The sequence below is a fragment of the Trachemys scripta genome, chromosome 4 (assembly GCF_013100865.1).
Source record: "Trachemys scripta elegans isolate TJP31775 chromosome 4, CAS_Tse_1.0, whole genome shotgun sequence".
In the NCBI taxonomy this organism is placed as follows: domain Eukaryota; kingdom Metazoa; phylum Chordata; order Testudines; family Emydidae; genus Trachemys; species Trachemys scripta.
In genome coordinates, this window is record NC_048301.1 from 22,418,106 (window position 1) to 22,441,113 (window position 23,008).

Below are 23,008 nucleotides of genomic sequence, written 5' to 3' on the forward strand. Positions count from 1 at the left end.
TTATATAGCAATATGTACCACAAGAGTATTTTATTTCTATTCAAGATTCTGTATTGTCTTATTTTAACAAAAAGCATAATGAGTAACAGTCAAATGTAACTTACTTTGATCTTTGGCTCCCCACCAGGCTTGTGACTGACTTGAGGCACATCTGTATCCATGTCAACTTCTGCTTTATCATCAGCTTGTCCAAGAAGAACTTGGGTCCAAGCTCTCAGCCCAGCCTGTAGACGAACTCCTAGTATTCGTTCAATCTAAGGGAGGAAGAAGCCATATTGAAAACAAATACAAAGAAATCTGGCAGAAAGACACTTATATCGTGTGTTCTCTCCACAGGAGTCCCCCATTGTCAAGAAATCCCTGAAACTTTCAGATACAGCAGGACTCTTAAAAGGATGGAAATTCAGCCTCACACCTTAGAACAGGAGTGGGGGTTTTTCTTTAAATAAACACTTTTAAAGCAAAGGAAGTTTATGTCAACATGCTAGACTACTGTTTAGAGTATTTAAAATCTATGTTTTAGGAGGGGACCTAAATGTCAGATTTACTGCCATGTTGTCCTAAGTAAGGGACATCACCTTAGCATTATGATTAGTATTGTCTGTAGTAAGGTGCTGATGTTCACCCACATTGGGGAACCTGTTCCCTACCCTGCCATATTCAACCATCCATTAAGCCTTTAGCTATTATCCTGTCAGCTGAAGAGCTAGCAAGTCTTCCCTGGAATCCATTAATTCCAGTCATCGGTAGCTAAGCACTCTTATCTGTCTGCCTAAGAGCCTGCCAAATGTCCTAAATGGCATTTGGTAGAGATATTCAGGAAGTGGCAAATAGATTGGAAATTCTTACTCTGTCACTTGAGAGTGGTAGACCACGCTGTTAGTGACAAATTACTTTGCCACTTAACACCTTTGAAGGTTGTTCACTTTGAGTGAAAGACCTACCTCCATATCCAACTTATTGACCCAGATCGGCAAATTGGAATATGAATGAAGATTCAAGTCATCCACAGCTTTTTGAACTCTGTTCAAGATTTCTGAAAAAGTCTTATGATCATACATGCAGGTTTCCAAGGATCGAACTTCCAGGTCTATTTTTTCTTCAATAATGAGCAGATCATCCACCTAAGGGAAAATTTAATGTTAGTACTTTGCTGATATCAATCTGCTATGTTGGTGAAAGTGATAAAACATCCCTCTCTCACAAACAGAGCTATCTCCATTCTTGCGAGGGGGCAAGTCATTACTCTATTTTCATTAACTGAAGTCTCTGGGAACTTGCCTGATAATGGAGATGTCAGAATTAGACTAAGTTAGCACAAAAATTTGGCTAATTCCCTTAATCTAAAAGGGAGATACTTTTAAAAAACCTGCATGCATGTTTCTCAGTAACTGATGCTATACTAGAATATAAAGCATTAATACAAAGTGTGTTCACGTTATAATCACTAACTAAAAGGTTTCAGTAGCTACTTTACTAAATTAGCATTTTTTTAATAAGATATGGTTTCTCTACCATCCCTGAAAAAGAACATTTGCCACATTACCAGGTAATAATCTGAGAGCATACATCTTGTCAATGGTTTCTCTGTTCAGTGACTTCTTCAATACTATAAGACATTATGCAACTATTGCTTAGATCTCACACAGATTATTTTCCAAGAGAAAGACAGCTGTGTCCTGAATAGTATACAATCCAAAACTAAACTATTTTGTTGCTAATAAACTCAACTGTCACGGATATGTGCAGAGTCTCACTTAGAAAAAAGAACATAATCAGTAGAACAAACCTTTTCTTGGAAGCTGAAGACAGTCTCTGCTAGGCGTTGTACATAGGGGTCAAGTTTGTATGACTCCCACACCAGGGCAATTCCTTCTCCAATCAAAGCCTGCACTTCCTTCTTTAGACCGGCTATCAGCAGAGAAATACTGTTACGCTCTTCCACCTTCTCACAAGTACGTTCATACGTACGGACACTTTCAATCAGAGAAATAGCAAAAGGATAGAGCTGGTTTGCTTGGTGAGCTTTGTTGACAATTGCAAGTGGAACACGAAATCCAAACCACTTAAGGTTGCGGACTTCTTTTGAGAGTGTTATTATTTCTGGGAGAAAGTTGACTTTTAGTTTGAGGACATTTCCAATTCGGCCTCTAACACGAGTGTTTTCAATAGTGAAGATACGGCCACACACACCAAGGTTGCGCTGCTGAACCTTCTTTGCCCAGTCATCAAATATTTCTTGAGTGCTGAGCTTCATACGGAAGCTGTCTCCATCCTGCTTCAGCTTCTGACCTTCAACATGGTTCTCCCAACCTTTGCCAAGCACATCTTCAACACGCTTCATGTAGGCTGTGAGCTGTCGATCAATCTGTTTGGCCCAGATTATAGACCCAGACAAGGGAGGCAAGTCACGAACATGACTCATTTTGCAAGCCTGACTTTGTGGGTATTGTACCTTGAATTTATCATGAAGAGACTCGATATCATCTTTTACACGCTGGATCAATTGTGTTTGATATTCACGAATAGCACCCCGAATGTGAGGTCTGACAAACAAAGCATTGAATCTGGAGAAGATCCTGAACATTTCATTAGCATTCTTTGCTGTGCCAAGCTGGTCTCGTAGACTAGCAGTTATTCTTGTTTCAACCCTATCAATTCTTTCATCATACCGTTTCATTGCTGCCTCCCAGGCTTCTGTACCTTCTTTAGAAACATCTAAGCCATCTACTTCTTTAACATTCTCATAAGCAAGATTTACTTCTTTAATAGCATTAGCATCTGCAGAATCAAAAAGGACTTCTGCTGCCTTCATATCCTGGGGTTCAGGTACATCTCCTTGATTCTGCTGGGCAACAGCAGTGACCTGCATAAAGTCACATAGTTTAGTTAACTCTCCAAGACTCACTGATCTAAAGGTTTCTTTGTGTCACACACATTTTGAGAGTTATGCATTTTATGTACACACTAAAAAGACACATGCAATTAATTTTTTGCACTGTACTTACAGTTGACTAAATCCTTTGGAACCTAACAGTGCTAATTTGGTTTTGGTAGGGTATTAGTCTGCAAACGAGACGAGGAGAGTATACCTTATGCGGCACAATGTTTAGCAATAATGAGATTCTCCACTTTAAACTTGTGATGTCGTTATTTGCCATATTCAAAAATCAAGCGATCCAAACTTAAAGCAAGTTATTGTATGCAGTATCCATTTTTTCCATCACATGGAAAAACAAGCCAGCATTAGTGTGCTTTTATTCATGGAGTTAAGTAGGACATATATTAGTGTATGTATACTTTAGCCTTATTACTAGCAAAACGTGGAAGAATGTAATACCATTCTTCTCATTAATGTCTGCAAGCAAACTGAAAATGATTAACTATCTTTCACTACTGTCAGGGTATAAACACTGAATAATTTAAGAGGACTGCTCCTTTTGGAAAACTAAAGATTATTTAAAAACATGCCCTCAAGGCCTGAAAATAAATCCCTAGATTCTTTTTCCATTTGAAGAGAGATTATACAGAAAAAAGCATTGCTGTTTGCATGAATACAAAAGTGATAAGTTACAGACTGAATTGGTACTGGTACATTTCTAATGTAGCTGAAAATGGATCTTTACCACTATGTCACCCATATCAAAACTTTGAAATAACTGTTTAACTTGCTACAGGTCCAGCAGAGGAGCTCGCAGCTATGCGAGTGATTGTATATTCCTTTCCATGGTGGATTTCGAATGCTTCGAAGAGTTCTACCCAAATCCTAATGGTTATGTTTTGCACCTGTAGTTCCTTTAGTCAGCTGTTTGCAGGGGAACACAAGTAATTTTGCTTTTGTGAGTGACTAATGTGACTGGCTTGTGTCTGCAGGTGGACTTTCATAAAAAGAGATGGGAAACTGCTATATCTTTACCAGATGTATAGGCAGTTACCCTAATTAGGAAGGAGTGGGACTCTACCTGAGGTCTTAAGACTCTCACAATAACTGCTCTCAGCTGCTCATGCTGGCGCCTGAACTTCCTCATTTGATCAAGACGAGCTTGCAGTTTCCTGTGAGCAGGATTGATACGCCACACCATCTTCAGATTCTCTTCTCTCTTTCTCTTCACAATGTCTCTCAGCAACACTTGAAGTTTTTCATATTCATCATCCCAAGTATGGAAGACTTCAAAACATGCAACCATAACCTGAAAGTTTAAGAAACTTGTTTGACTCTCAAACAACATGCTCTCATATTTGCATTCAGTGTGTTACGTTCTCTATTACCGCCTTTGACACCCTAGACGTACCTTTTCAAACTCTTCATAGGCAACATGCATCAGTTTTCTGGTTCCCAATACTTTAAGTAGCTGAGAACTCAGGTCTCTTGAAATGGCTTCCACTAGACGCAGTGCCCTTTGAATGGGGTACTTTGTATTTCTGATTTTTCTCAGATGGGTGAATATTGCCACAAGTGCCTGTCTTATTTTGTCCAGTTCAGTAGCAGACAACAAGTCATTCAAAGGAAAGTCTTTCATCAGTGGATTGTAGTCATTTACAGTTTCCAGTGCCTGTTTTAGACCTAAAGACAATACAAGAGAGTTAAATTTAATTGACTTCATTGTGTCAATTCCATCTGGCCAGTTGAAAGACCATATTTTTCACTTCATACAAGGTGAAGCTTTTTGATTGCGATGTTGACATTTAACTAGTGTAACTATATCACAAGAGCTAAACTTCTACAGAAAGTGCTCATTAATCTACAGCACATTGCAGTTTCTTACCTGTGTCCGTGTCAAAGCTGACAGTAGCATGAAAACGTTTGCCATGTTTCAAGATATCTAGCGTCAGGAGGACTTCCGGGCTTTCACGCTTCTCCTGAATGCGGTACAGAGCACGTTCCAAGTTCAGCCAGAAACTAATTTCCTGTAAAGCCGTGCCTGACGCAGGATCTCGATCCAGTTTGGTCACCTTAAAGACATAAATGAAATGTTGAAGGAAGTGACATGCTTTTGTTGCGTAACTGTTAATTGTTTTGCACTTCTATTAAAAAAAACTGCCTCCACACAACTTCAATAGTTCAACATGCCAAAATGGAAAGATCTAGTCTACACTAGCCCACTGCAAGCCATTCACCAACAACTGTAATAGTGGACATTGCATGCAGCAGCTGTACACAAAAGGTGTAAGTTACAAAATGTTCCTAGGATAAAAAGAGCCAAATTAAAGTGTTTTCACAGGTGAGCAAACATATTTCTTTAGGCTTCTGGAGGTGCACTGGAGAAGGTGCAAAGCTGTTGTTGCCGTTGCCAAGTGGAAGGGATCCCGTATCTACTTGGGGTAGACTGAACTCATTTAGACATAGGAGTTGTGGTTGCTTTAAAAAAACAAAACAAGTGTAGTTGGTACCTTATCTTCATTTGGTTTTAGTCACCATGAGTTATGCAGAAGGGCACTGACCAAAGCCCCAACATAAGCCATGCTCTTTGGGGAACCTGCTGGGTGTACTAAATCAGTCCCAGAATCCAATAACTGCAGGAGCTGGCAATAAAATGAAAGAAGGAAGCTGTGCCCTCATCCTTTGCCTCAGTATATCCATGCAGGAACAGTGACAATTTGGCCATGAGAAAGTAAATAGCCACTATTTCATCCTTATTTAGGTTATGCCTGTGTGTGTTGCACCAAGTGGTGTGCATGCATCCTATGAAATCTTAATGTATTGCAAATTTATACCTTAAGGGTAGAGCAGCCAGCGTTGCTTATGTCTGTCTCAAGTATAGCATCCATCTACAAATTATTTCTAGCACTTAAAAAAAAAAATCAAGACTTGACACATATATTTCAAGTTAACTAAGTGTCACTGTACAGTAGCCTCTTCAAAATTTATCTTCACCACAACTAGAAAAACTCCACTCCCTCTTGGCAGATAGGTATTATGCCCAGAGAAGTGAGCCAACTTGGGCAAGAGAGTCAATGGCTCCTTCTTTTAATTCAGGTAGTCCCAGGCTACCTAGTTCCCTGCCTTCACTGTTTATTTCCCAGCACAGACAGGTTGCCAAGGACACCTGCTTGCTTTCTCTTCACAGACTGATAACACGGTGATTATCAATACATAGTACCACACAGGTCTAAGCAAGCTTACTTCACTCTTTAGGCAAAAATCCCTGGAGAGAAACCACTTAAAAATAAAGTACTAAAAAGCTTATGAGGAACCTAAACCCTAACACGGACTCTGTCAGAAGCAGTCCTCCAACCCCTGCACAACCTAGGGGAATCGATCTGGTTATCAACTCATCACAGCTTCTCTCAGAACCAGCACACAGCCTGTTGGGGACTCGGTAAGCAAGTCCTTCCAAGCCTTCCTTAAGGACTGGGGCCCTCATGGACCGAGGTCCTGTCCGCTAGCTGGATCAGGAAGTCATCCTGGGTCAATGTGTACTCACACTATTCATCCAAATGTCTTCTCTTTGCTAGTCTCTCGAGAATCCGGTTTGAACTATATCTGGAGACAGGGATGTGGCTTCAAAGGGTTGATAACCAGAAGAATTACACTACATTACCCCTCCCCTCCTAGTGTAAACCCCCTTAATCTTAAAACTTCACAATCAGGTTCCCCATCAGGGGGTCGGACACAGATGGGACTAGAGCTGAGTCCGAAGGAGCAAGAGGACCATGAGAGACAGCAAGAGCCTGAGAAAGAGCTGCAGGAGAAGCAGAAGCAGCATGAACTGGCGGTGGTGGAGCGGAGAGGCATAAGGGACTTCCCAGGGGTGACTGGGGATAGACCCTGGGGTGCCAGTTCCGCAGGGAACCTCAATACTAAATTGCTGCCCCTGGTTAAGGAGTGGGGTGATGTGGATGCCTTCAAGCAGGCTGGTGATTTGAACGAGGGGGGCCCTGCAGAAAAACCCTGGTATCTAGCTCCCTTGCTGGGTCCCAAGGCCATAGACGCCATCAGCCAGAAGGGTGGGGTGGTGAACAGGCTTCCATTCCTAACCCCAACCTATATGTCTGCGTGGAGTCTCCTGGGCTCCCTCGGACCCCCAGTGGAAGCGGAAGGTGATGGTCAATGGGGAAGACATTTCTGGGGTGGCGAGACCCTGGGACAGAGAACTGTTGTCAGGCCCCAGGTGGTGCAGCCCCACCAGATGCTGAAGGGTTGTGTGATGTGGGTAAAGGTCCCAGGGATGAAGCCCCTCGCCCTGCCTATGGCCCAGATCCCTGTGCAGACACAGGAGGGGTTAGGCTGACTGGTAGTTGGGGTTCTCCAAGATATCGGCTGTGAGGTCCTGTTGGGGGATGACTGTCTCTTTGGGACAGGATTCAGGCCCTGCTCCTGTAATGGCTGAGGATTTGAATTTGAATCCAGGGAAACAATTGGCTAAGAGGGAAATGGTCAGTGAAAATGCACATGACCTGGCTGGCAGGGAGGTGGAGCTGCAGGGCTCAGGATATCTGCCTGCCTGCAACCAGACCCTTGGGGCTGAGTGGGACAAAGAGATGCTCCCCACCCTCCCTGCACATCGTAGAGGGGGCTCATGCGGGCTCTGATGCTGTGACCAAAGCAGCGACCTGGCTGCTTACCGCCACTGGGACAGCAGGGGCAGCGCTGAGCATGGTGGGAGCCAAGACCCCATCTGAGTGAGGGGACACACAGGCAGGGCAGATTGACTGCCAACCAAGTTTTCCTTGTCCAGACGTGCTGCTGGGAAGTGATTCCACGGCAGGGAGGGAGCTACCAGGGACAGGGCTCAGCGGGACTGTGACCCCAGGCTTAGCCAGTGAGAGGGAACAGGTCCTATTCCCTTCCCCAGCAGCTGAATTCCAGACGGAGCTGCAGAAGGATCCCTCCTTGGAGAAGCTGAGGGTGCTGGGCTGCCTCAGGGAGGCAGGACTGACAGTAAAAGCTGGAAAGTGCAAGGTGGGGATGGGAGAGATGTCATACCTGGGCCACAAGGTGAGGAGCAGCTGCCCAAGCCCAGAGCTGACCAAGGTCAAGGTGGGGGCTCTTAACCAAGAGAGCCCAAATCACAGCCCTCCAGACTGAAGCACTGAAGACCCAATCCCAGTTTGAATCCCAGGGGTACTAGGGTGGCAAAAGGGCACTGGCCGCATAAGCCTTCCCACATGTGGCCTGCGAGTGCCATCGAGCACACCTGACCTATGGGAGGGCGTGAAACTGGAAGGGCCTGGTGTAACTCCCAACAAGGAATGGGAGAGATGCTGGAGCATCCATGGGAACGTTGGTGGGTTCGAACTTCCCCAGGTCACCGGCCAAAGTGATCCCGCTCAGTTCGGTCTCGAAGTGGGGAAGAGATGTGACGAAGTGGGAATGTTCTTAATGTTCTCTCTGAATACTGTGTGGGTGCCTCAGTTTCCTCTATGCAGGTCCTAAGTATCTAGGTGGTGGGATAAGGGTGTGTGATTGTCGCAGAGTCCTAGAGGGCCAGTGTGATGCTGTCTGCACAGAGAATGGCCGACGCCCTGTCTCCTGGCAACTGATGGCCTAGGCCCCTCCTCTGCAAAGGTGCCAACTGAAGGTGTTGGAGAACAAAGATCAGGTGACCTCCTGGCCCAGGAAAGAGACAAAGGCCAGAGGAGGCGCTGGAGAGTATTAGTTTGGAGCTGGCTGGGGAAATGGAGGGCGGTCAGATGGGGCTCTGGCCTCCCTGGCCCAAAGATGGACCTAACTTAGGGGTCCTGTGTTCTGTACCTACAAACTCTGTTTTAGACCGTGTGCCTGTAGTCTAATAAACCTTCTGTTTTACCGGCTAGCTGAGAGTCATGTCTGACTGCGGAGTTGGGGTGCAGGGCCCTCCAACTTCCCCAAGAGCCCCGCCTGTCCGGACTCGCTGTGGGAAGCGCACGGTGTGGAAGGGGATGCTGAATGCTCTGAGGTCAGACCCAGGAAGGTTGAAACTGTGTAAGCTTCTTGCTCTGGAGACAGTATGCTCATAGAGAGGAGACTCCCCCAGAGTCCTGACTGGCTTTGTATGGAGTAGTTCCAGAGCATTGCCTGGTGACTCTGACAGTTCAAAACTTTACTTGGAGCAGAGTTGAGTTACTGGGGGAGTAACACTATGGAAATGCAAAGTAAGCTGCCACCCTCACCAAAACAAAGCATGGGAGCCACTGTGGGGAAGAACTTTTATACATGCCAGTAAACATTTTCCCAGACCTGCTCTACTCAGTACCAACCTTCTGCACCAGTCCCTTCAAAGTTTTTTTAAAATGTCAGTCATTTTTTACTACCTGAATGGAAAGACGCAAAATTAGCCAGCATTTTATTAGTAATAATTTACTTAAAGGCAAAGAACGTGAGCCAGGTTCTTAGCTGTACACTGGTGTAGCTCAATTTACACTGGCTGAGAATCTGGCCCTATGTTTAGAGTTTCCTGCATAGAGTAAGATTTTACAACACAGTTAATAGGCCAACAGCAAAAGAGAAGGCTTTCACACCCTTAAAGAATGACACAGGAGTTTCTACCATGTAGTCTGACATTTGGTTCTGCAATTTTACCTTTTGTATTTCTCTAATCCATCGGTTAACTCCAGACTGTAGCTGGTTGAGAAAAGTTGGGTCCTCAACCTTGTCACCAAAGTCAGTAACCTTTGGCTTTTCTCCACGCTCATAACATTGTTTGGCAACATTAGTAATAATTGTATGAATTGGCAAACTGATCTCTGGAATTTCAATATTCTGCTGTAAATGCAGCAGTCCCATTTCAAGTTCTGCAATTTTTTTCTCAACTGATGGAGCCATTTTATCACCATCCCTGGGGGAAAAAACATCATCAAATGAAAAGCTAGACCAATGACATACATAAATTGCATGCACTTGGGTTCATGTAACTTGAATTACATCCCCAACAGCTTTAAGTTAATTTTAACAGGAAATGAGGTGTTTCAAGTCCTGTTTACCTCAGCCCCACATTTCTTTTTGATCCATTTTTCATTAGTACTGAAAATTTATTATTTGCATTTAACAGAATTACCTGTCTGCTTTGCCAGACTCTCTGATAAAGGACTTAAAAAAGGGAGCAACAGCATTGCTAATGAAAGAATGTAATGTTTCATAAGGAGAATCTTCACTAAGAGTAAGAACTCTAAGTTGGGAGGACACTGGTTTGTCAGCATCGATCACTGGTGTACGCTTAATGAACGCCAAACTGTGGAGTAAAGAGAAAAGTTAGTTAACTATAAGACATTTAATTCCACAATACAGTAAATTGCAGTAGCTCTAGTATAACACAAAATTAAGTGGTGTATATCAGACGTTACATGCTAACGTGCTTTACTGGGTACACTTTTGAAAGTGTGAGCAAAACTTGTGCTAATCCTTTAAAACTATTACTAGTAGCTGAATGTATTAGGTTTTTATATTAATCCATTTTAGACTGACAGAAAACTAAAAGCAATCAAGTCTATAATCATGATAATTGAAAGCACACCATTTTCTGGTGTAAGATTGCTTCTTAAATATTTTAGCTTCACAGAGACAAATGTGTGCTAGGGCTAGACAATGACAAGAAACAAATATGCAAGCATATGAGAGAGCGCGAAAGCACGCTGTTGTGAAGCTAGATGTTTTTAGAGCACTGTGACCATAAAAAGCACTATATAAGCACTACATATTAATATATGTGTGTTGGCCTAAGGATTATAGGACTAGCTTTTCCTAGTCCTAAAACATTCAAATCAGATTTCAGTAAGACTGCACTCACCTGTTTGACTTTAGCCCATAATGAATGTCATTATTAATGCTATACAATATGATTTCTTTTTCCTCTTCTCCTTCATCACTCACATCCTCTGCAAACAGAATTTGATATATTAAAAACCTCTAACATACACTTAAAAGCCTATTAACCCATCCCTCTCCACCCCAGCTACCTCACGCCTACTCGTGCAGGAACTCATTTGTACCCATCTCTCATCTAGCTTTGAAACTTTGCACAAAAGTATCGTGTGCCATACAGCTCAAGTTATATTTTTGGGGTTTGAGATACTACCTATAATAACCAGATAAGATGAAAACTGGTGAAGCCTTGTTACTTAACTTGAGAATTGTACCGTCAGTCTGATTTTTAATCAGCATTTCCAAGGCAACTAAATTAAAATCATACCCAGAATGATTTCATTTGTTGTCAGCAGAATTGGATAGAACATACCAAAATATATTTTCATTTGTACTAAGCCATGACTTAGAACCCAAAAACGCACGACTCCTCAAGACAGAGGTTTTTATGGCTTTATTACAAGAGATTAGTTACTTCAGGACCACTACTGCTCCCCTTTTTTCTAGGCTGCCTCCTGTATGAATTGCTGTAGTGAAAGCAAATTACAAGCCAACTCCTTACATGCTGATTTCAAGAGAGAGATTTGCAGAATTTCCCCACAATACAAAGCCTGAGTTATGGCTTGTTAAAACTAGACAAAGTTTTGTTATCGCTGTATGCTTAAAGACCTGCAAGAACATGCCACAAGATCGTCAGTTTAATTCCTTTTCATAACTTGCCTTGATATTTTTCAAAAACTTCAAATTATATTAAGGAAAAGAGGAGATTAAAAGTACAAAGTGTAAGAGAAAATGACTCTTTCCCTAACTTAGCTAGTGAGTCACAAGGTGATGTAATCACGGTGCATGCTTAGGGTGAGCAGACGGCAAATGTGAAAAATCAGGACAGGGGGTAGGGAATAATATGAGCCTATATAAGAAAAAGACCCCAAAATCGGGACTGTCCTTATAAAATCGGGACATCTGGTCACCCTATGCATGCTGGCACTTCTGCAGTGAAACCACTGCAATGCAGCACAAAGCTATCTCCATCTGAGGAAGACATGCCCAAGTGAGAAAAAGAACAGGAGCATTACTCTCCTGTTCTCCCAATGCTTCCAAAAGATGAACTACCAGAGTTTTATTTTGTATTACTGTAGCACCTAAAGCCCATGGACTAGAAGTAGCCCATTGTGCTAGATGCCCTTGATGTCCAGATGAAACCAACCACTTAACAGCATACAATTTATGTTCGAGAAGATTAACTAGTGAATCTTCGTGATCTGAAGTCTGGCTCTTATTCTGAGAATTGATAGTAGTTAGCACTTGGTGCTTTACATTTTCAAGTCATGGTAGAAAAGTCAACACTAAACATTTTAACTTCATAACCAAGCATGAGCGCTAGAACTCTACCCATTGCACTTAAAGGTATTTAACCCCCTTCCTACTGTATTAGTTGTGTAAAAGCACTGATAATCCAGCAGCATATTTCCAGAAGTAAGTTTTATTACAGCAGGTGACGCTGACAGGAAGCACAGCTCTAGTGAGCTAATCAGTACTAAAAAAGAATGGGAGTACTTGTGGCACCTTCGAGACTAACAAATTTATTTGAGCATAAGCTTTCGTAGGCTACAGCCCACTTCATCAGATGGACAGAATGGAACATAGTAAGAAGATCTATACACATACAGAAAACATGAAAATTAATCTTAATCATCTTAATTAATTAGCCTCTTATAGAGTTGGTATGGCAACTTCCACCTTTTCATGTTTTCTGTATGTATATACACCTTCTTACTATAAATTCCATTCTATGCATTTGATGAAGTGGGCTGTAGCCTACAAAAACTTATGCTCAAATAAATTTGTTAGTCTCGAAGGTGCCACAAGTACTCCTGTTCTTTTTGCGGATACAGATGAACACGGCTGCTACTCTGAAACCTAATCAGTATTATATTTCCAGCCCACTTTTCAGAATGTTTTTAATCATCTTTTAAAAATTCAATATATGAGTGGTCAGGCTATTAATTTTTAGTGGCTGAAGCTGACCAAGAGTGTCCATAAAAGTCACGTGGGTCAGTTTTAAAAATATTAACAAAACCTTTTCTAGAATGTGGTATTTTAAAAGTTGATGTTTCGGCTATTAGTGTTGAACAGATTCCTTTTTGATGAAGTATTTAAAACAAGATTTAGAATTTTAGCAAAACTGCTCTCCCCATATAGAGGTGCACCTTTGTCTGGTTCCTCTATACCGGGGTGGCCAACCTGTGGCTCCGGAGCCCCATGCAGTTCTTCAGAAGTTAATATGCGTCTCCTTGTATAGGCACCGACTACGGGGCTGGAGCTACGGGTGCCAACTTTCCAGTATGCTGAGGAGTGCTCACTGCTCAACCCTTGTCTCTGCCACAGGCCCGGCCCCCACTCCACCCCTTCCCGCCCCCTCCCTTGAGTCTGACGTGCTCTCGCTCCTCTCCCTCCGAGCCTCCTGCACGCCACAAAACAGCTGATCTGGAGGTGCAGGGAGGGAGGGGGAGGTGCTGATCAGCCGGGCTGCTGTGGGCAGGAGGCGCTGGGACCGGGGGATGGAGCTCATGGGCGACTGCTGATGTATTACTGTGGATCTTTGGCAATGTACATTGGTAAATTCTGGCTTCTTCTCAGGCTCAGGTTGGCCACCCCTGCTCTATACAAAGAAAGCATCTGAGGGTATGTCTACACTACAATTAAAAATTACCCAAACCTCTGTGCCCGACTGAAGGGGCTGTTTAATTGCGGTGCAGACAGGCTTGGGCAGACTAAGCTCTGGGCCCTCCCACCTCGCAGGCTGGAGCCCGAATGTCTACGTAGCTCTTTAGCCACAGTCAGCTGGCACAGGCCAGGCGCAGGTGTCTAATTACAGTATAGACATACTCTGAGGGTCCTTTACAGACCCCAAAAGATCAAACCTATTCCTGATCCAGACACTCCATATATTTCAGAGACATGCTATCCCAACTAAAAAAAAATATTTCAGTTTTGGTCTTTACAACCCAAACGTTATCACAAAATACTTATGCACTCAAACACTCACATGCACAACGACTTGTTGCAAGCCTGCAGTGAATGATCAGATGGATCAAACTCCGATAAAAAATAAAAGCGCCAGAAGAACAGCTTGCCATTTGACTCCTCTGCCCTTCCTTACAGAGATTCTTCTGCTAGTGAAGAAACATGAATCCTGCTGAAGACTTGTTTGAGATTTGGTTTTTTTAGGAGATGGAGGCGGGAGGAGCAGTGCCAAACAAATTTGCCAGAAGCCTTCTAGTGGTTATCCTATGGCTGGAGCAAGGGTCTAAAGTTCCTGTGAAATGATGGCAAAGAAGAGGTCCTCAGGGTATCGAGCCAGGATATAGCATGTAGTCTAGATGTGATAAATCGACCCCCGAGCGCTCTCCTGTCGACTCCTGTACTCCACCACCGCGAGAGGCACAGGCAGAGTCAACGGGGGAGTGGCAGCAGTCAACTCACCTTGGTAAAGACATCACGGTAAGTCAATTTAAGTACGTTGACTTCAGCTATGTTATTCACGTAGCTGAAGTTGCATAACTTAGATTGATTCCTCCCCCCCACCCCAGTGTAGACTGGGTCTCAGCCTGCTGTGTCTCTTGACAGGTGTTGGGGCTACAAGGGAACATGATAGTCGAAGCTTCACACACTACTTATTACAAATCAGATCAGAAATTTTATTGCAGGTAATGCAAATATCTCCCTAGGGCATCTAGGAAGAGGCTGGACTGGATAGTGTGCTAATGTAAAGGGTAGCAAAGGGAGAGGTGTGAGTAGAGAGTGTATTGAGATCTCAAAATCAAAAGACAGCTGCCGGTTTATGTAATGACATACTAAGATAGGAAACATGAACACATTTAAGACCAGCACTCAATAGTGCATTTGAGTCAGTTATTCCAAAACAGTTCCATAAGTTTCCCTTACTGCACATGTGTGCGCATAGTCTCTAGTGAAAGAGGTACCAGTAGGATTTACAGAATGCAAGTCACTTAAGTCAACAACAGTTGCCAATTGTCACAAGCTATTAAAAGGAGACGACTACTAAAATTAATGTTTACATGTAGTTATTAGTCTGAAGTAAACTAACCTCGCCCTTGAGTATGCCAGTATAACATCTGACCATGTTGCGTGCAACACGCACACACTTTGGGCTGTGACTTTGTCAAGAAAATTGTTAAGAACCACCCCAGGCTAGTCATGGAGGCCATGGAATTTTTCTAAAAAGATTCCCACATTGACATTAACAACGGTTCAGGTAAACTGGTGTTCATGCCTTTATTTGGGCAGCCCACCATACCGTTTTAAGCACTACATAGTTTGGATTTGGAGGTCTTCACCATGGTGCTTAAAAAGGTCTGGCCATACTGTCTACACTTAGCATGAAGTAGAACTTCTAGAATTACTTCAGCTGAACATTAGGAACAGTGGGAAACGAAGAGAGAGTTTCCCTGGGCTGGGGTCCAATAATTATATACAGCAAGAATGTCATAAACAATCTTTTGGAACCGTTTACAGTATACAACTGCTGGAATCATTTGCTGTTTTTACCATGTTAAATAAAACCCAGGAAGTTAAAGTGAGCTATTTTGCCCATTCAAGATTTTGTGGTGCTGAATTTAACATCCAATTAACTTACTACTGCTAGAAGTATCATGAAACGGCAATTTGTTTTTACCAGGGTTTGCAGAATCAGCCTCTTGGCGTTTGGCCCAAGGCATATTTGTTGGGTGAAGTTTAGGTAGAACAATGTCCTCAAAAAACACTTATCCTGTCAGGAGTGAGGAAGTGTATCCATCACAGAAAGGAATGAGTAATACCAAAATGTTCGCAAACTGCTCTCAGAGCACTTTCCCTTAGACATAAGATGAAAAAATAGTCTGTGCCTGCAATATTTGAACATGCTGGGGTAGACTGGGGACCAAGTGCACTAGGGGTACATCTATACTGCGATAAAATAACTCACTGAACAGCTGCGGCTGGTGCCCATCAGCTGATTCAGACTTGTGGGGCTTGGGCTGAGGGGGCTAAAATTGCAGTGTAGGCATTAGAGCACAGGCCTTGTGAGGGGCGTGGGTACCAGAGTCCAGTCTCCTACCTGAGATGAACATTTACACTGCTATTTTTAGTCCAGCAACCCAAGCCAAATGACTCGGGCTCTGAGACTGTGCCGCAGATTGCATTACAGTGTAGACGTACTTCATGTGTCTCATAAATGGGGCAATTGGAGTTAGAGCACAATTGGCTTGTTTTGTGTGTGTGTGCGTTTAAGGACTTTGACTTCCCACTCTCACCCCACTTCTCCAAAGCTTTTTTGCTATCGTTGGGGTGATTGGGGGCTAGAAATACTAGACCACCTAATTAACTGTCAAGGATTTGATATCTGTTATTACATCCCCATATCTGAAACTAATGTAGTTTATATTCGTCCCTACGAGCAATTCACCCATAAAAAAGTTACTGGCTGGTATATGGGGGGGGGGGGGGAGGGAGGAGAGATGGAAGAATAATGTAAATATCTAACATAGAAAAGTACACAAGCCAGGTTTTGAAACATTTATTCAATTTTAACTGAATTTGTTAGTCTCTACGGTGTCTCAAGTACTCCTCGTTCTTTTTAGTGGTGTTAATACAGCTCAGTTGCTAAGCGTTCTTGCCTCTAGGCTATAACATCACACATCCAAGTCCTTCAACAGCACTGGCTCATACCCACTGTTTAAATTGCAGTGCAGTACTTTGCAACACAGTGGCAGGTTCAGTCCTTCAGATGAAATTATAGGGAGATTCCTTCTGCCTGCATCTGTGAACTAGCCACATAGAAATGAATGATCCTTTGATACTTCTCAAATTGAGCAACGAAAAATCCTAACATCATGTCCTTATCTTTTCAAGCCAGGTACCAGGCACAACGCCCGTTGTGTTTACCTACATAAGACCTTTGAGCCAGCATCTACATATTACTTTATAAAGAGCTTTGGGGCGATACGTGGCACAACACAGCAATAAAGTCAGATGCTGATGCGAAGGAGGTCCAAGTTCAAGGCTTCCAAGCACTCCAGTGCTGCAAAGCCAAGATAGAAACTTGACAAAAAAATAAATGCATAGCGTAGGGGTGGCCAACCTGTGGTTTCAGAGCCACATGCAGCTCCTTGTATAGGCACCAACTCCAAGGCTGGAGCTACAGGCGCCAACTTTCTAATGTGCCAGGGGGTGCTCACTGCTTAACCCCTGGCTCTGCCACAGGCCCTGCTCCCACTCCACCCCTTCCCTCCCCCTGCGCCTGCCATGCCCTCGCTCCTCCCTCTCCCCCCAGAGCCTCCTGCACACCACGAAACAGCTGATTGCGAGGGAGGGGGAACTGCTGACTGGCGGGGCTACTGATGGGCAGGAGACACTGGGAATGGGGGTGGGAGAGTTGATGGGGGGCTGCTGACGTATTACTGTGGTCTTTGACACTGTACTTTGGTAAATCCTGGCTCCTTCTCAGGTTGGCCACCCCTGGCATAGCTCATGGGAACGTTTTATCACTTTGACTTTGATTTCAGCCACAGTTCATATAAGGCAGAGTCCATAAGTGTCTTTTTTCAAAGACCAATGTTGATTTCTTGATCTCGGTAATTTAAAACTGAAGTACCAATTTCTGGCAATTTTTTTGTCCCACAGCACGGACATATTAGTAGCCCCCCTGTATAGGTTTTGGTTTAGCTTTCAGGACCAAGGTTATAGTTCATTCCCTCCCTGTGGGAATGGACAGGGGTGTTGCTGGGTGGGTTACAGCATCCCTTCTTCTCTTTATTCCAATACAGGAGGTTACAGGGGGAGCCAGTTCCAACCCTTGGGGGAATCAGTTAGGGAATTGTTGATGGGGCTGTCTCCCCTCTTCCTGTTGCAATAGGGTGTTACAGGGTACACCACACTGTGCAGGTGGGGTCAGCATCTCCCCTGGGGGGACGGGGTGGGAATACAGGGGGATCACAGACCCACCCCCACTGTGTGTATGTGTATATGGGGGGAGTCACAGGCCCGCCGCTCACTCTGTGTGTGTGGGGGGGGGGGGGGGAAGGAGGGAAAGGAGGGAAGTCACAGACTCACCCAGGCCTGTCACAGGGAACATACATAAGAACATAAGAAAGGCTGTACCGGGTCAGACCAAAGGTCCATCTAGCCCAGTATCCTGTCTACCGACAGTGGCCAATGCCAGGTGCCCCAGAGGGAGTGAACCTAACAGGCAATGATCAAGTGATCTCTCTCCTGCCATCTATCTCCATCCTCTGACAGACAGAGGCTAGGGACACCATTCCTTACCCGTCCTGGCTAATAGCCATTAATGGACTTAACCACCATGAATTTATCCAGTTCTCTTTTAAACTCTGTTATAGTTCTAGCCTTCACAACCTTCTCAGGTAAGGAGTTCCACAAGTTGACTGTGCGATGCGTGAAGAACAACTTCCTTTTACTTGTTTTAAACCTGCTGCCTATTAATTTCATTTGATGACCCCTAGTTCTTGTATTATGGGAATAAGTAAATAACTTTTCCTTATCCATTTTCTCCACATCACTCATGATTTTATATACCTCTATCATATCCCTCCTTAGTCTCCTCTTATCCAAGCTGGAGAGTCCTAGCCTCTTTAATCTGTCCTCATATGGGACCCGTTCCAAACCCTTAATCATTTTAGTTGCCCTTTTCTGAACCTTTTCTAGTGCCAGTATATCTTTTTTGAGATGAGGATACCACATCTGTACGCAGTATTCGAGATGAGGGCGTACCATCGATTTATATAAGGGCAATAATATATTCTCAGTCTTATTCTCTATCCCCTTTTTAATGATTCCTAACATCCTGTTTGCTTTTTTGACCGCCTCTGCACACTGCGTGGACATTTTCAGAGAACTATCCACGATGACTCCAAGATCTTTTTCCTGACTTGTTGTAGCTAAATTAGCCCCCATCATATTGTATGTATAGTTGGGGTTATTTTTTCCAATGTGCATTACTTTACATTTATCCACATTAAATTTCATTTGCCATTTTGTTGCCCAATCACTTAGTTTTGTGAGAGCTTTTTGAAGTTCTTCACAGTCTGCTTTGGACTTAACTCTCTTTAGCAGTTTAGTAGGTATCATCTGCAAACTTTGCCACCTCACTGTTTACCCTTTTCTCCAGATCATTTATGAATAAGTTGAATAGGATCGGTCTGAGGACTGACCCTTGGGGAACACCACTAGTTACCCCTCTCCATTCTGAGAATTTACCATTTATTCCTACCCTTTGTTCCCTGTCTTTTAACCAGTTCTCAATCCATGAAAGGACCTTCCCTTTTATCCCATGGCAGCTTAATTTACATAAGAGCCTTTGGTGAGGGACCTTGTCAAAGGCTTTCTGGAAATCTAAGTACACTATGTCCACTGGATCCCCCTTGTCCACATGTTTGTTGACCCCTTCAAAGAATTCTGATAGATTAGTAAGACACGATTTCCTTTTACAGAAACCATGTTGACTATTGCTCAACAGTTTATGTTTTTCTATGTGTCAGACAATTTTATTCTTAACTATTGTTTCGACTAATTTGCCCGGTACAGACGTTAGACTTACCGGTCTGTAACTGCCGGGATCACCTCTAGAGCCCTTTTTAAATATTGGCATTACATTAGCTAACTTCCAGTCATTGGGTACAGAAGCCGATTTAAAGGACAGGTTACTGTTAGTTAACAGTTCCGCAAATTCCGCAAAGGGAGCGGGGAACAAAGGTCACCGCGCCGCACAAAGCAGGGACTGTCACCAGCTCCCATCTGCAGCGGAGGGAGGCTCCGCTCAACCCAACCCCACCCCGCTGCAGCGGCTCGGCGCCCGGCCCGGCTCTCACCCTTGAGCGTGGATCGCTCCACCAGCACCGTGTGCACCTGCGGGTCGGAGAGGAACTTGCGCATCTGCTCCAGGGCCCCCTTCTCCTCCAGCGCCGCCTCCAGCGCGGCCGGGACCCCCCCGCCGTCCTCCAGCAGCAGCGGCACCAGCTTGCGCAGGTGCTTCTGCAGCACCGAGACATCGGCCACATTCGGCACCGCGGAGCCGGGCACCTCCAGGCCGCCCTCCTCGCCGGGACCTCCGCCGCCCGCGTCCGACATCCCCAGACAGCCAGACACAGCCCAGAACCTGCACCTGCGGCTGAGCCACCACCTAGTACTACTGAGCCAGCCGCACTCACCGCACCGCCTTGTAACCACCTCCCCCCCCGCCGCGGGGCGGCCTGGGAAGTGTAGTCCCCACAGCCCGGATGCGCACCACAGCGCCGAAGAGAATGACTACAAATCCCAGCATGCACATCTTTCCCATTCTGGCATAATACTGGGAGGGAGACTAGAATTTGCCGCCAGATGATAGATTTCCATAGGAGTTTTGTAAGGCTGGGGAGCCCGGCCAGTTCTTGCGGCTTTGAATGGGAACTCTTACCGTGTACATTGTAAGGATTTTACTTTTATTTGTTCTTGACAGTACTAACCAAGCAGCTGTAACCTGCGGTTGCCAGGTAATCAAGAGGTGGGGGAAAAAAATCTTATCCTGCCATCAGGTCCATGTGGGCGAACCTTGTGACCATATGGGATGCCATTGACTTCAGCAGGGTGTCATGTGGGTAAAAAGGTACATCCCTTCTGGTCCTATTGCAGCATATGGCAGGTTGGGCTAAATTCCACTCTCAGTTATGCTGATGTAACTGGTGTAACAGAGAAGAATGGCCCCTTATCTAATTGTTCCAAAGAGAAAAAAAATCATATGTAAAAAAAGCCAAATTAGGGGACAGTAAAAATTAAATTTATAAAATGATCATATGAAAATCTGACATCAACTGAATACTCAGTAGATTAGAAAAGAGAGAGAGGCTAATAATGACCAAATTAAATGACATGATGTGGGCTGACTTGGGCCCCATTCCAGTAATCTGCATCAACACAGGAGCCTGCACATAGAAATCAATCAGATGGCAAGATCCATGCCCTGGTCTCACACTGCAGTTTAGCACTCCCACATGTACTTTACACTCATTAGATTAGTCCTAATTGTGTTTTTTAACTGGGCCATTTAAATAAACAACACTTTTGTTAGATATAGGCTTTGCACAATTTAATGAGTCCCCCCCCTTAAGGGTTAATTCTCTTTTAAGCAACAATTCATAGATTCTAAGGCAAGAAAGGACCACTCTGATTATCCAGTCTGATCTCCTGTATAACACAAACCATAGAACTTCCCAAAACATAATTCCTGTTTGAACTAGAGCATATTATAGGATGAAAGATGACTTGCAAAGGTAGAAACAACGAGGAGTCATTGTGGCACCTTAGAGACTAACAAATGTATTTGGGTATAAGCTTTCATTGGCTAAACTGCACTTCATCAGATGCATGGAGTGGAACATACAGTAGGGAGGTATAAATACACAGCATATGAAAAGATGGGAGTTGCCTTACCAAGTGTGGGGGGGTCAGAGCTAATGAGCCAAGCTAGAGGAAATGATTGACATTCTCCAGTGCCACTCAGTTAATTTTGATAGATGGGGCATGTAATACCTCATTTGGAGAGGGCTGATAGAGCACTTTAGTTTTCTTGATATTAAGAGTGAAACCAAGACATGCGTAGGTATTGGCAAACACATACAAGATAGTTGTCAGAGTAACAGCCGTGTTAGTCTGTATCCGCAAAAAGAAGAACAGGAGTACTTGTGGCACCTTAGAGACTAACAAATTTATTAGAGCATAAGCTTTCGTGGACTACAGCCCACTTCTTCGGATGCATATAGAATGGAACATGCTCTCTGTATGTGTGTATATATATCTCCTCAATATATGTTCCATTCTATATGCATCCGAAGAAGTGGGCTGTAGTCCACGAAAGCTTATGCTCTAATAAATTTGTTAGTCTCTAAGGTGCCACAAGTACTCCTGTTCTTCTTTTTACAAGATAGTTTGAAGATCTTGTCATTGCTCTTGTGAGAAGTATGTCACTATGATCATGGGCACGAACTATGTCGTAGTCGAGGAGATGCCAGTGCTTTGACCGTGGCTGTCTCCAAGATATTTTGAACTTTTCCTTTTGTTGGAAAAGAGTGTTCGTAATAATAAGTTCACGGTCAGCACACTTGGTCAGGAGCAGAATTCCATTTGAATTGCTTTTGCCAACTCCTTCTTTCCCGATTGTTCCTTTCCACAGGTCTGAGTCTCGTCCAACACGTACATTGAAATCCCCCAGAAGGATAATCTTGTCTTCTGTAGGGGTTTCCGATAAAATGGTTTCCGGCTGAGAATAAAAATCTTCCTTTACATTCTTATCGGCATCCAGTGTTCGTGCATAGGCGCTCACAAATAGTTGCCTGTTGATTTTTGGTGAGCCTCAATCAGAGTATCATAAACCACTCATTGATGCCAACTGGTACTTCAGAGAGGCACCTTACGAGCTTGTTCTTTATAACAAAGCCCATTCCATGGAATCGGGGTTCATCTATAGATTTTCCCTTCCAGAAGTAGGTGTATCCTCCTTTCTCCTCCCTCACCTTCATCAGCTCTTCTAGTTTCGGACAAAGCAGCAATATCAATGTTAAACCGACTCAATTCACGAGCAATAATGACTGTACGTCACTCTGGTCAGTTGCTGTTTGAGTTGTCCATCAGAGTACATAGGTTCCAAGTTCCAACTTTGAAAAATTTCTTATATATTCGACCTCTGAGGTGGTGATCCTGCTGGATGCGGCTCTCCAGCCAGAAAAAAACAGAGGCAAGACTATTTTTAGAGTACCTTTTCTAACCCCTTCCCAATGTGGGATGAGCAGAGTGGATCCTAAAAAGGACTGCTCAGTCATGGGTGCAGCTGCCAAGATGCTTGACCCACCTCAATCCTCGAGCAAGATGACTGTATCACACACACACCGCCTAGTGTGTCGGTCTGTGACTAGGAACTTCCAGATTTCACTGTCCTGTTCCCATCGCCACTCGCCGATCGCCACCAGACTTTTGACTTTTGCAAATGTTATTTTCCCAAAAACAGGAAGATGCTGGTGTGAGACTTCTTTTAAAGCAAGTTCAAAATGCAGGGGACCATCACATAGGACTTCACTCCATTTTAAGCGATTAATTCTTGCTGGAAAGAACATCTTGAAGACCCCTTAACCATAATTCTATGAAAAAAGAACAGGAGTACTTGTGGCACCTTAGAGACTA

General features: G+C 43.9%; 1 protein-coding gene across 1 annotated transcript in view; it reads right to left on the minus strand.

Moving 5' to 3' along the window:
• DYNC1H1 (dynein cytoplasmic 1 heavy chain 1) overlaps positions 1-19,942 on the minus strand; it is a gene marked incomplete in the record, with an annotated part of 59,232 nt that extends 39,290 nt beyond the window's left edge. The window contains 10 exon segments of the mRNA XM_034767929.1: positions 105-254; positions 945-1,124; positions 1,790-2,866; positions 3,963-4,190; positions 4,293-4,564; positions 4,767-4,953; positions 9,503-9,758; positions 9,978-10,151; positions 10,707-10,794; positions 19,669-19,942. Of these exon segments, the coding sequence (XP_034623820.1) occupies positions 105-254; positions 945-1,124; positions 1,790-2,866; positions 3,963-4,190; positions 4,293-4,564; positions 4,767-4,953; positions 9,503-9,758; positions 9,978-10,151; positions 10,707-10,794; positions 19,669-19,927 (2,871 nt within the window).
• Positions 19,943-23,008: the final 3,066 nt, after the last annotated feature.